Raw genomic sequence first — 13,389 nt, forward strand, 5'->3', positions numbered from 1 at the left:
GCTGCAGACGAGAGTCGTCGTCGATCTCCGATGAGCCGTGCGCCTGAAGTTGCCGAGGCACTTTCATGCCATGTATTGGAGAAATTTGACTATAGTGGGTTCTTCCTTCTTCTTTTCTTGATTTGTTTACAACCAGATGAGAACACAATGTCATCATGTTGGCTAGTATAGCACGGAAGCTAACTAGCTCACCAGGGCTTGAGCCATGGACTGTCCGCGATGCTTAGAGTTTAGCACTACGAACTGCTCCACACACGACAAATTCTAGACGATTTGTGCACGACTAAAGAATCCAGCGGCTGTTGTTCGGCTTTGGACAAGGTTCCGCCGCTGGATGTAATCATCGTCTGCAAATCGTCCAAATATGTGTCGTCCACATAGCAGTGCTCTTAGCACTAAATATACCTCCAAGGGTTAGCCTTAAATGGTCTTATTTACAAACAAATCTAAACTATATTTGTGCTAGTGTTCTGAAATACTCCATTCGTTTCTAAATATAAGTCTTTCTAAAGATTTCAATATAAACTTCATACGGATGTATATAGACATAGTTTAAAGTATAGATTCACTCATTTTGCTTCGTACATAGTCCATATTGAAATCTCTAAAAAAATTTAGATTTAGGAACAGATGGAGTATTCTAATAAGAAACAAGGACAAATTATACATCCATCTATGTGGCCACAACACGCTTTTATCGTCAATCCATAGATTTTTTTTTTCTTTCAGTTTTGAATGCTTGGTTCAACATGAACTTGTGCCTAGTTCGGTCCTGCAAGGTTTGTTCTCAACCGATGATGCCAAAAAAAAACGCAAGCAAGCTTTGCTCCATTAAACCCTAGAAGTTCACTGGTTAACAAGTTGGAAGACATTCCCGCAAAAGGAAAAGAAAAAGGTTGGAAGTTCAAGCATTGGCAAAGACAGAAAACGGTGGTTCACCTAAACATGAACTTACTGCCGTAATGATACATTTGTTGTGTTTCCCTACATAATTTAGTTTTCCCCCTTCATTACGTATTACCACAGAAATATGGTATGTGGCAACACACATACCACAGAAATATGAAATAAATGAACTAAAAGATGAATGCGCAAATGACGTTAGCAACGGACAAAGGTGTTCAATAAGAAAAGGTACAATTGGCATCCCCAGGATTAATTTACGTTAGCGAGGCAGTTTCCACTTGTCTATTCACCAGTCGGTTTGTACAACACACAACAATGGTGCAGCGCTTGACCTCTACAACAAGAAGAACTGTGAATAAAGGAGCTCGCGGATCTTGTAGTAGTCCTCGCACAACGGACCCTCGACCACAATCTGCTGAGAACCCGTGCTGCCCTGCAATGCACAATCATGCATGTCACGGGCACACAAACGAGAATCATACATGAACTGAGGCGGCATAAATTGAAAGACAGTTTATCATGCTTGATCTATGGTAAGTTCCGGCGTAGCATTCCGTAGTTGAAAGACTGTGCCAACCAAAGTTTGGCAACCCAACAAAAAATGATTGGTTGAAATTGCTCTAAATGCATGGTAGTTATAGTTACCTTTTGGTTAGAATCGCCAATCTTGCGCACGGTGATGTACTCGCCGCACCGTAGAGCACCCCCAGCAAACTCAACCTGGAAGGAATTTCTTAGCATTAGATTTCGGTCTCAAGTACATAACCAGAGAACCCGTTTGATGCACATTCTAAAGCCAAAACCTGAAGGATAGGATGACTAAGGGATGCAATGTCATAAATTCAAAATAAAAAACAGAGACCTACCTGTAAACCTTTATTTGCTAGGAATTGCTTGAAATCAGCCAATTTCAGATCACCCACAAGAACTGACTTGTGGGCTGCTGGAGTTGATGAGGGGGGTAGCAAAGTGAGCTTCTCATCCACCTTTCCAACCCCTGAATCAACCCATGCAATTTCATGCTCACCCAACTGCAGAAAATGTTTGGTGTCAGAGCCAGTGCTTTCTTTCAACAAACTCAAAGCAAGTAAATGTGGTTGAAGACTGAGACCAGGTGGTTTTCTGGTGGTTACTGGCCAAGATTTTGCATGGAAGGCTCAGGGTTGATGAGCAAATTCAACTGGTTTAACATTAGTTATTCTTATGGCTGGTGACTAGTTGGGAAATGGAATGAATGGGCTGCCCGGTTGGAAGCAACAACACTTTTTTGGTAAATTTTTTGGTTTTTCATTTTGAACAGCAAAAGAAGTTCTACCATTTTCATTTTGTTTGCTAATTATGGAGATCTGAATGGGCATGAGTACTTTACGAGCTAAGTTATTCCAAGAGAGAACTAGAACCATTAGATTGGTGCTTTACTTATCTCAAATTTATATGATGGCATAATCTCTACATCAATATGACTTTAACATCAATAGAGAGATAAAAATAAATTAACACTAAGGGAATCAAATATAGCTCACACCTTCTTAGAAATGACATTGCTCATTAACTTCTCAGAAAGTTGTACCTGAAATTTCATAATAGCACAGAAATTACAAAATTAGCAAGTCTGTATATCATATACATATATGATTGGTTGCAAGGTTACACTAGCCTCCCTAGCTTAAATAAATAATGGCATATAGAAAGTTCTTGTTGCTGACTAATTGTGAGCGTCGTGATGGTGCAATGACTTAGTAATTGGCAATGGCTATTATATTCACTAATATGGAGTATCATGATGGTGGGTGCATTGACTTCAGATGCAAGAAATACACCAGTATCTGAGGATGACCTTGCTTTCATGATCTCCTAAGTCGAGCTCTGCAACGAAAGAGTTTTTCAGTTAACAAACTAACCTTGTAAGCACATAAATCTGATGTTACATCAATCGTTTCTTCTATCTGAGGAGCATAAACATGCAAGTCAGAGTTTTTTGCACAATGCATTTTTAAATGTTCAGTAGCTTCTGCTGATCCGTGTACCAAAACCTGGAAAAAATTGAGAAGAGGTTTAGAATGTGCTACAGATTTCCGCATACAGAGAAAGTATTGGCCACAAGCACTGCAACTGCAGGAGGTCACTGATATCACACATGGTAAATCAAAACAAGAATAGCCAGAGTATCTACATAAAGTCTATGGTGGCACATCCACCTTCAAGTGGATAAATATGCAATGCTAGATTCACATGATCTAACTAGTTTTGGATTAAATAATGCAAGTGCTTCAGAACATGGGCTTGGAGAGAATTCAGAACTATCTTTAACCATGAAAAGGATAAAAGACATGGGCAAACAAAGAAGGGAGCAAGCAAGTCAAAACTGAAAAATCAAAGCCATGTATATTATAAGATACAATATTCCAACTAAAGACACGTACGAGTTTCAGTGGGGCCACATGAGCAATAACTGATTTTACAGAACGTCCATCGGACCGACCTTCAAAGTCCATATATGCCAATGAGCACTTTACTTGCACCTGGAAGATGGCAATATATGTAAACAGATGTGGAAGTTCAGTTTGGGTAAACATACAGCTATAACTTTGATATAGATGCAGAGACAAAAAGAAGAGACAGGAAAACTTACAGTCATCTCGTTGGAAATAACTTTTGACGGTGCTGAATCAAGAAGAAGGCGTGCTGAGCTCTCATCAAGTTTACCATCCATGCCATCTCCAGCACCCTGAAAGAAAACATGCCCATAGTAATCTAGAGTACATGAAACTATATAAGACTATTTCCCCTTAAATATATAAAAAAAATAGCACCCCCGAAGATGGCAAGGAAGTTTCCTGTGTTTTCCACTTGACAATTAAAGCTTCTTGAGTAGCCAAAAGGAACAGCAAGCACATAAGCAAACTTACGAGCATCATATTATTATCCATTTCATCTTGTTTCATCATATAATCATCAGGATTGATAACCTCGCCGAAGTCATCCCAGTCAGCAGTATTTTCAAAGAAAGGAAACATTGGAGCGATGCTGGTCACCGGAGAGACAAATCCATCAATTAGAATATCCACATTCCCGCCAACATGTGAGCCAGCTGATGGAAGCAGAAAGTAAAGAAGCGCAGTTAGCTGCATACTCCCTCCGTCCAGAAATAACTGTCGTTCAAACTGATGTATCTAGCACTGAAATACGTCTAGATACATGCGTTTGAGCAACAGTAATTTCTGACCGGAGGTAGTACGACATATTACATTAGAATCAGATAGTAAAAGACTTTAAACACAGGATAAGTTTGGGGAAAACAGATAGAAGTGAAACAACAGATGTGTTACCATCAATTTGATTTTTCAGTATAGTAAACAAGAATGGAACAGAGATATTAAACTAAATCAAGTCAACATGCAAGATAAGGAGAAAAGGAACAGAAGTAGAACAGTCATAAAAACAGTCACAGACAGTCTTTAGGAGAATTAGAACTGGTTATCAGGAGACACATAATATTTAAAACAGCCAATGTAAGTGCCGCAAAAATGTGTGGCCATCTTATACCATTGGATGATTTACGAAACGAGCTTGCATCAACAACCATGGGGTCAGAAGCCTTTGCATTTGATTCATGAGAAGCCTTTAGCTCCTTCTCCTTGCTGATGCTAGCCTTTAGCACTTCTTCCTTTTTTATCCGTTCTTGTTCCTCTTCATAAGCTTTCAGCTCATCACCAACTAAAGGAACTCGCTTGCTCATAGTGACTTTTACGGCTTTGGGGGGTGGATCCACTTGAAGCATGCGAGCAAGTGTCCCAAACTGGAAGGGGAATATTTTGTAATCAGATGTCTGTAAATACATGCATACAATGCGAGAATTCTGTACTGAACGAAGATGTTTCTCATCACTCTTTGCACTCAAATCTATGGGACATGAGACATGACACAGCTATAATGGTAAATTTATGGAAATGGAGCTTTATACTTTCCACCAGTAATAAAAAGATAAATTCAGCAATTATTAATTCACAAAAACACCTTCAGGCTTCGGCTCACGCTCTTTACCTATCGAAAGTTCCATTAAGTGTTCACAAGGCATCTAGTCATTTATATCTTCAAAGCTCCACAGTTCTTATAGCAATTTATTTAAGGTGGCAAGCCACTGAAAACATGTGAAGAGTGAAGAGAAGTGTGACCCATTTGAAGAGGCTGCACACATGGACGTACCTGACCCTTCTCAGTAAAAAGCACTAGATTTTTAGCTTCATTTGCCATCTCAACAAAAATGTCATGAGAAAAGCCAACCTCCAAACTTGACATGGATGCTAGAACCACCTGCAAAATGTTTGTTAAGTTCAAGATTCCAAAAGTATGGCAGACATATATATTGTTACTCCAACCTTTGGAGCATCTCCCAGTTTCTCTAGCTCTTCTTTGTTAATTATCAGTGAGACATGTCTGCGACAGCGGAAGGAGAATAGTTATTATTACCAATCAAACAAAAGAATTGTGTGTACAACTGTGCATAACCTAAGAAAGCTCTTTTGATGATTCTTAAACACAAAGTTCAATAGACGTAAAACATCTTAAAACTGAAGTGCAGCACAGTTAAGATGGCTGCGATAATAGTATTCTAAGAACAGAACAACCCAAAAGTGACAACAAATAAATGTGACTCTGCTAGGAGCAAGAGAGGGGAAGCATGTTCATGACATGGCAATCGTTATACCTTAATAAGAAGGCATTATCTCTAGTGTGTTCAAAAGACTTTGAGATAGAATCACTCATCCATTCAAGAAAACTCTTGACAAAATCAACAGTACTAGTAGAAACATTTGTCAGAAAGTAGATAGGATAGACCAAATGTCGTTGAGCCCAGTACTGCAACGTATCAAGATAAAAGTTTAGCACATCGTTAACATAACAGGGAAAAGGAGAAATAATAATACAATCAAGATGTCACCTGCTCCATTATTAAAAGAAGTTCTAGCACTCTACCAGCTGTATCAGCAGGCAGTAATACGCTACCACCACTTGATAGAACTTTCACCATTGAATCTGTATAAAAAAGTTGACGCTTCAACCAAGAGGTTTTGACATACAATGCAAGTAAAATAACAATTTTAAGTTGTTCATCGTATCTGAACATGGCACTTCACTATGAATTAAAAGTAAAAAAAATATAATCCCAAATGTTGCAAATTCGGAAAATAAAATAATGTGTATCAGTGCATCTTCTTAATTTCTATGTGTAACTATAATAACAATTTGCACTTCATCATATCTAATGCAAGAGAATACTTATTGGTAGCTAGTCCAGGGATATTACCAATGAAATCTTGATCCTGCTGCCTTTTGTAGACCTGATTGTTCAAGGCATTGTAAGCATCAGTAATCAAAACAGCTGGCCGTATAAAAGATCCAAGGGTAGTACCATTCAAATGCCTGCAAAGAGCACATTAGTGTGTTTTTTAAGCAAAAGAGTGCCTAATCTGTACAGGACAGACACAATAAAGGATCTAACCTCTCTTTTCGGTGGTTAAAGTCAACAGCATAGACGACATCCTCTCCATCTTTTGTTATCTTCCATACTGTACCCCCCAAAAGATGGCCCGACACATGTGGCGCAATAACTATTCCTTCACCTTTATCTGCTGAGAAACGGTTATTGAGGGCATACAACTGAGCATACTAAAGTGGTGTACATCAACACGGTCTCACTGACCGTTAAGAAGGTGATTCTGTGAATATTTCAGTCTCACAACATTCTGGAATGCGGCATCAATATCATCCAAAGAAAACAAGTCAAAATCTGCAACTTGCTGCAAGAGAAAATAAAAATGGTAAGAGTCCTTGATAAACGATGAAGAGCGATAAGTGAAAATGCAGTCTGCAGCAAGGAGGATATTGACAAATGAATATGCATACGTAGTTACAAATTACAACAATGGACTGAGGAAGCTTACCCATCGAGATAGAAAATAATCATACATGGTTAAAAGGCCAAGTCTAAACACAGGTTCTGTTGCATATACTGGTGCAGATAATCCAAGATGTTTTATAGCATAGGGCAAAGCTCCTAGATGCATCATGTCAGGATGAGACAGAAGAACAGCATCTATTGTTGGCGCAACCCTGAAAGATACAAAACATGCCTATCTTCATAAGCAAAAGTATCAAATACGTTTGGACTAAAATAATCGTGTCAATGCTGTATATGCAGAAAAACAAAGTGACCCTTTACTCAATAGCATTGTATGGGGCTTTCAGGAAGAAACAAGTCAAAATCTGCGTAAAAAATCGAGCAACAGAAGCAATCTAACAACAACATTTTGCCATCTGTGGGCATATAAATTTAAAAGCCTAAAAGGAAAAATTGCATTTGACTGTGAATCTGTAGAAACAGTTGCATGTAGGTTCGTGTCACCAGCCCAGGGAAACGAACAAGACAGATTTCTCGGCTAATTTTTCCTTTTAGGTAAACAGCCTGAGAGTACAGGCACGAGGTTTGTCTATTGATGCTACTAATTAGCACAAGCTAAAGATGGGGATGCCTCGGCCTAGTTGGCCCAATTCGTCGAGCAGGTGGCGTGCGCCCGGCGAGGCAACCAACCACGCCCACCAGCACACACGCGCGGCGGCGCGGAGGCAGCCAAATCGAAGGGGAAGCAAGCTCGCGGCGGGGACGGGGTGGTTGAGGGAGGGGGGGGTACCTACCTGGCGAGGGGCTGGAGGAGGGCGGGGTCGCAGTGGTCGGTCCAGCCGCAGTCGAGGAGGAAGCGGAAGCCGTCGACGGCGAGCAGATAGCAAAGGGGGCCTTCCCCGTACGCCCCGCTCAGCGGCATCACCTGCACGGACGTCCCCATCCCTTCGTCGTCGGTGGGCGGCGGCGGCGGCGACGGCGAGTGGAGCCGGAGGTTCGAGCGGGTTTGAGGTTGAAGGAAGCTGCTGGGCCGGGCTGGTATGAAAGTGAAACTTGGCCCGGGCTAGGCGATACGGGCCATATGGCTCGATTAGTTTGCTGCCTCTCAACTTGTACAGCTTCCAAATATTAGGTACTCCCCCGTTTCATAATTTTTTTGTCGTGATTTTAGTTAAATTTAAACTAAAACCACAACAAGGGAGTATATTAGTTTTTAAAAATTTCAATCATGTATTATTGGAACCATCATGGAAAGTATTTTCATGTTTTTATTCATTTTGTATTACTAGCAAAAGGGTCCGTGAGTTGCAACGGGAGAAACAAAGCCACGTCGCTAGTGAGCCATTCGTGTTGCTACTTGCCCTCTTCGTCACAGTAAATCAGCGAGCCACCTATTCACGAAGACGGAGAACATGATCAATCTCAAGGTGATGAGCTTGGTAATCACCTTCTAGCATTCCACTTCGCGGCCTCCGCCTGCACAGACTTAATTTCACGGATTTGCAATGATGCGAACGCCATCCCCGTCTCATCTGCACTTAGCATATGCAATGTCGAAAGGGCTCAAGCCTGGCAATGGAGACAAATTAAATAACTATGTGCTTATAAATATGAAAATATGGTGATATTCCTGGTATAGTTATTACTCACCTAGCAAAAGAACCCATATCTTCATCTTTCATTGTAATTCTCTCTCACTCTCACAGTATTCCCTCCAACAACAAGCAATTAACCGAAGTGGCAGCATGGAGCATCCAACTGCTAGTACCTCTGCTCAAAAATCTTTACATCAGAAGCATTTTATGTACATTGCAACAGAAGAAGAAAAATATTTCCATGTTCCTAGCTCACTGAAATCAAATAATATTATCATCTAAAACAATGCCTTAATATATTGAATAATGCATGAAAATGCATTATATAAACAATAGTCTGAAATTTGATTTTGTGAAAAAAAAGGAAAAAGGTATTGCCTACACCCCAACTAGTAGGTTGTCAATAAAGCTTGGACTCCACAAACTGTTCGGGTTCGATCAATCTCAGTCTGATATCTTATTTTTTGTAGGGTAACCTCAGTTTGATATCTCAAATAAACCGTATGCAATTCTAATCATGCAAACGTGAGTCTAATAGTCATCAGGATGGTATCCTCCTCAAGTTACCGAGTAACTCAACATTTTCCTAGGGGCGAGCGAGCAACTACTTAGTAAGCGACATAGGATACATTTCAGCTCCAAACTTGCATGGAAGAATCTCCGGCATGCTTCGAGATGGTTAAACTACAGAGATGCCTCTTATAACCCGAATGGTCACCTGCATGTAGTCTCGTGTATTTGCTCAACCTTATGGAATGATGGAGCATGAACCACCGCTTAATGGCGTGTCGCTCCAACACAAAATCTTGGAGAGTGGGTGAAATTGGCAGAGCTACCATAAAAAAGCTAGGCGGGCTAGAGACTACAGACTGTGCTATCAATCTGAAAATAAATGCATTGTTGTGGGATGGGCTTCATACAAAACATTGTTTTGCTTCAGTGCCTGGGCGTGCCATGGCCCATCCGGCCTTGCCGTAGCTCCGCCGCGGTGAGTGGTTGACTTCTCAATTTTGAAACACATGAAGGAGGGCATAAAAACATCAATTTTTTCAATAGTACTAACCTACATAAAATGCAATTTTGGGAGTTAGGATTATATCGAGGTATTGTTTGGATTTGTAACAGAAATATCATACCTTACAAGGAGCTTCCTGGCTCACCAACCATCATGTCGAAGGTCTCCAGAACCTCAGATAAGTTTTACGGTCGTCCTTTCTAGTGGTCTTTGTTTGTTCAGTGGCTTGGCCAAAAATCACAAGATGAAGATTTACATGGCCAATGCAAGAAATATTTCTACTTTTACATGATAAAAATAACACAGGCTTTTAACGTAACAAGCATCACTTAAGACGACAACAATAGGTCCATCTTTTTTATTTTAGTGAGGCATCATATTTGTGTTCCCTCTTATCCTCTTTCTCACCCTCGTCGGCGGTGGCTTTAGTGTTCACACAAACCAAAACATGTTTGAATGTTGTTAATCCTAAGGCGTCTCTCCTTCCTCTCTCTCTCTCTCTCTCTTGCGATGAGAAATCTGTTGTTTTCCTCTGGGATGTTTTTCAGAGGTATGCATGTGTAGTTAACGATGTTTCTTTTCCCTATATGGTTTTAGTGGGTGTTTATTTGCAATCCAGATCGCCGCTGGTACGAAAGAAAAACGGATTGTGTGCTATAGATTATAAGTTTGCTTCGAAAATAAAATAATATTTTAAAAATATTTAACATGTAAAAATAACATCATATTCATATTCTACACATTTTTCTAATCAAATTTCATATATAGCATGTTCAAATCAGAGTTACGGTTTAAAAGGTACGAATAATTTAAAAATGTATTTGTTTAACCTAAATATCTTTCAAAAAATATTTAACAGATAAAAATAACATCATATTCCTATTCTAAATATTTTTCTAATCAAATTTCATATATAACATGTTAAAATAGGAGTTACGGTTTAAAAGATATGGATAATTTAGATAAGCATTTGTTTGACTTAAATATGATCCGCGGATGAATTATCTATTAGCTCAGGGGTGTTTTCAAAAACATGTAAAATAATTGCTCGGGCTATGACTTAAGTGAGGACTGCGGGTTGAATACAGAAAATAGTAGGGGCTTTTTTGCAAAATGTCATGATGGGTGTGCGGGCAGAAGTTGTCCGTGTTTTATTATTAGCAAAAGAGCCCGTGAAATGTGATGTTACTTTTATCCGTTAAATATTTTTAAATATTTTTTGAAAGATATTTAGGTTAAACAAATACATTTTTAAATTATCGTACCTTTTAAACCGTAACTGAGATTTGAACATGTCTTTACCTAATAATGAAACACGGACACACCCGTCATGACATTTTTGCAAAAAAGCCCCTGCTATTTTCTGTATTCAACCCGCAGTCCTCACTTAAGTCACAGCCCGAACAGTTATTTTACATATTTTTGAAAACACCCATGAGCTAATAGATAATTCATCCGTGGATCATATTTAAGTCAAACAAATGGTTATCTAAATTATTCATATCTTTTAAACCGTAACTCCTAGTTTAACATGTTATATATGAAATTTGACTAGAAAAATATTTAGAATAGGAATATGATGTTATTTTTATCTGTTAAATATTTTTAAATATTTTCTGAAAGATATTTAGGTTAAACAAATACATTTTTAAATTATTCGTACATTTTAAACCATAACTCTGATTTGAACATGTTATATATGAAATTTGATTAGAAAAATGTGTAGAATATGAATATGATGTTATTTTTACATGTTAAATATTTTTAAAATATTTATTTTATTTTTGAAGCAAACTTATAATCTATAGCACACATTCCGTTTTCTTTCGTACCAGAGGCGATCCGAATTGCAAATAAACACCCACTAAAACCATATAGGGAAAAGAAAACATCGTTAACTACACATGCATACCTCTGAAAAACGTCCCAGAGAAAAATAACAGATTTCTCATCACAAGAGAGAGAGAGGGAGAGAGAGAGAGGGAGAGAGAGGGAGGGAGGGAGGGAGAGAGAGAGAGGGAGAGAGAGGGAGGGGGGAGGGAGGGAGAGGGAGAGAGAGAGGCTTTAGGATTAACAACATTCAAACATGTTTTGGTTTGTGTGAACACTGAAGCCACCGCCGACGAGGGTGAGAGAGAGGATAAGAGGCAACACAAATATGATGCTTTGATAAAATGAAAAATATGGACCTATTGTTGTCGTCTTGAGTGATGGTTGTTACGTTAAGAGCCTGTGTTATTTTTTCTCCCGTTACAACGCACGGGCTCTTTTGCTAGTTTTCAATAATGTACATACGATGCCCCTTATCCTATGCACTGCCTGCTCACCACAAGTTCACATCTGTAGTATCACAATTACTATGATAAATTGATCTATGCATGCATCATACTATTATTATTATTATTGTGTTGCTGGTGTTGTAGATCCGCACACTCGCTTTGATCTATAGTTGGATAGGGACTCGCTTAGATTGCATCTTTGATCTGTATTAACAAATTTGGAGGAGGGGCTCACTGTCGGTTGAATCATTTGTAACAACTTAGTTCCATGGGATTCAGTACCGCCGCGTGTCTTGCATGCCGGTTGGATGCTGCCTTTGTCAAACCTTTGGATCTGCGATCGTGTGCTATTGTACTTATTTTTTCATCTACTTAATTCGGTCTATTTGCCAGTAATAATTCACGATCATGTATGGGGTACCGGGCCATTTCTTGCTTTTGTTTGCAGAAATTCTGAAGTATCCATAGGAGCTCGGTGCATCGATAATTTGTTATCATAAGATAGAGGAAAGAAGTGTTACAATAGAGTTACTAATGACTGAATAACCGGATGGAGTTTATTGGTTTTATTTGACGATGTTACATTAGAGCAAACAAGATGTTTGTGCTAAATCCTTATTAACGTGGAGCCATATAATGCGGATCAACACGTCCCCCAGACTGTAACTGTCGAGTCAACTAAAACTCTCATGCTATCCCGCAACAACGCATGGGAAATTATCTAGTTTCATTAATGAAGAAGAACACATTACAAAGCCTGGACTAATCAGACAAACACACAACATCACCATAATAGCACCACAACAACACCACACCGTCAAAGACCGCTAGTAGAAAACGGGCCTTTAGTCCCGGTTCTAGAGGGCCTTTAGTCTCGGTTCTCAAACCGGGACTAAAGGGTCAGGACTAAAGCCCTAGTCCCGGTTCTGTTACGAACCGGGACTAAAGGCTCTCCACGCGGCCGCTGTCTGGAGCTCGGGACTAAAGGAAATTCTACTATATTTTCCTGATTTCCAAATTTCTTAATTATTTTACAATTTACCCCTCATCACTGCTCAATTTAATCTATAATCTCTATTCTCTAATCACCCCTCATCATTCCAAATCATCTAACTTCCTGACCGGTCACCCATCCTGTCACTACTCCAGCCTGAGCACGCTTAACCTCCGAGCTCTATTCCCCCTAGTTTCCAAGTCTGCACTTGTTGTTTTCCTAACAATAGTAAGATGTCAATCCTATTAACCATCGGGAGTTTAGCTTGAGCATGAAGTCACATGTTTCACTGTTTGAGTTTGAAACTATTATTCTAAAAAACTATAATTATTTAGTAACCCTAATATTTCTTAAATAAGTAGTTTGACCACAGTTCGACTAGATTCAACCAAAATTCAAAAAAACTAAAATTTGAGCATAACTTTTTTTCTTTTAGAATTTGAGAATTCTAAAAATTTGCAGAACGGCCTACATCGATCAAATTTGGATGCAGATTTTCGTGCTGAACATTTTGATATATAATTTTTTCCTGACATAGTATGCAAAAATTATAGCCGTTTTATCTTTTCATAACACTTTTTTGCAAAACATGTCAAAATTTAAGTTCTTTAATTTTCCTAACTAGTAGATGTAGTAATATAACTACATCTCGAAGGATTTTATTTTTTTTGAAGTTTTTATCATTTTCTTTTTTTTTC

The 13,389-nt window shown here is 39.0% G+C and overlaps 1 protein-coding gene across 1 annotated transcript; it reads right to left on the reverse strand.

Moving 5' to 3' along the window:
- Positions 1–1,101: 1,101 nt before the first annotated feature.
- LOC125511036 (cleavage and polyadenylation specificity factor subunit 2) lies at positions 1,102–7,884 on the reverse strand. Its single transcript, XM_048676318.1, has 18 exons — positions 7,603–7,884; positions 6,852–7,020; positions 6,611–6,707; positions 6,410–6,536; positions 6,215–6,330; positions 5,849–5,943; positions 5,615–5,766; positions 5,286–5,343; positions 5,113–5,220; positions 4,453–4,705; positions 3,816–3,997; positions 3,539–3,634; positions 3,330–3,428; positions 2,808–2,939; positions 2,432–2,476; positions 1,773–1,937; positions 1,552–1,626; positions 1,102–1,339 (listed from the first exon to the last, which is right to left on the reverse strand). The coding sequence occupies exons 1-18, from the start codon at positions 7,749–7,751 to the stop codon at positions 1,241–1,243; spliced, it is 2,217 nt and encodes a 738-aa protein (XP_048532275.1). The 5' UTR covers positions 7,752–7,884; the 3' UTR covers positions 1,102–1,240.
- Between the last annotated feature and the right edge of the window lie 5,505 nt (positions 7,885–13,389).

This window comes from Triticum urartu, chromosome 5, assembly GCF_003073215.2.
Source record: "Triticum urartu cultivar G1812 chromosome 5, Tu2.1, whole genome shotgun sequence".
Lineage (NCBI taxonomy): Eukaryota > Viridiplantae > Streptophyta > Magnoliopsida > Poales > Poaceae > Triticum > Triticum urartu.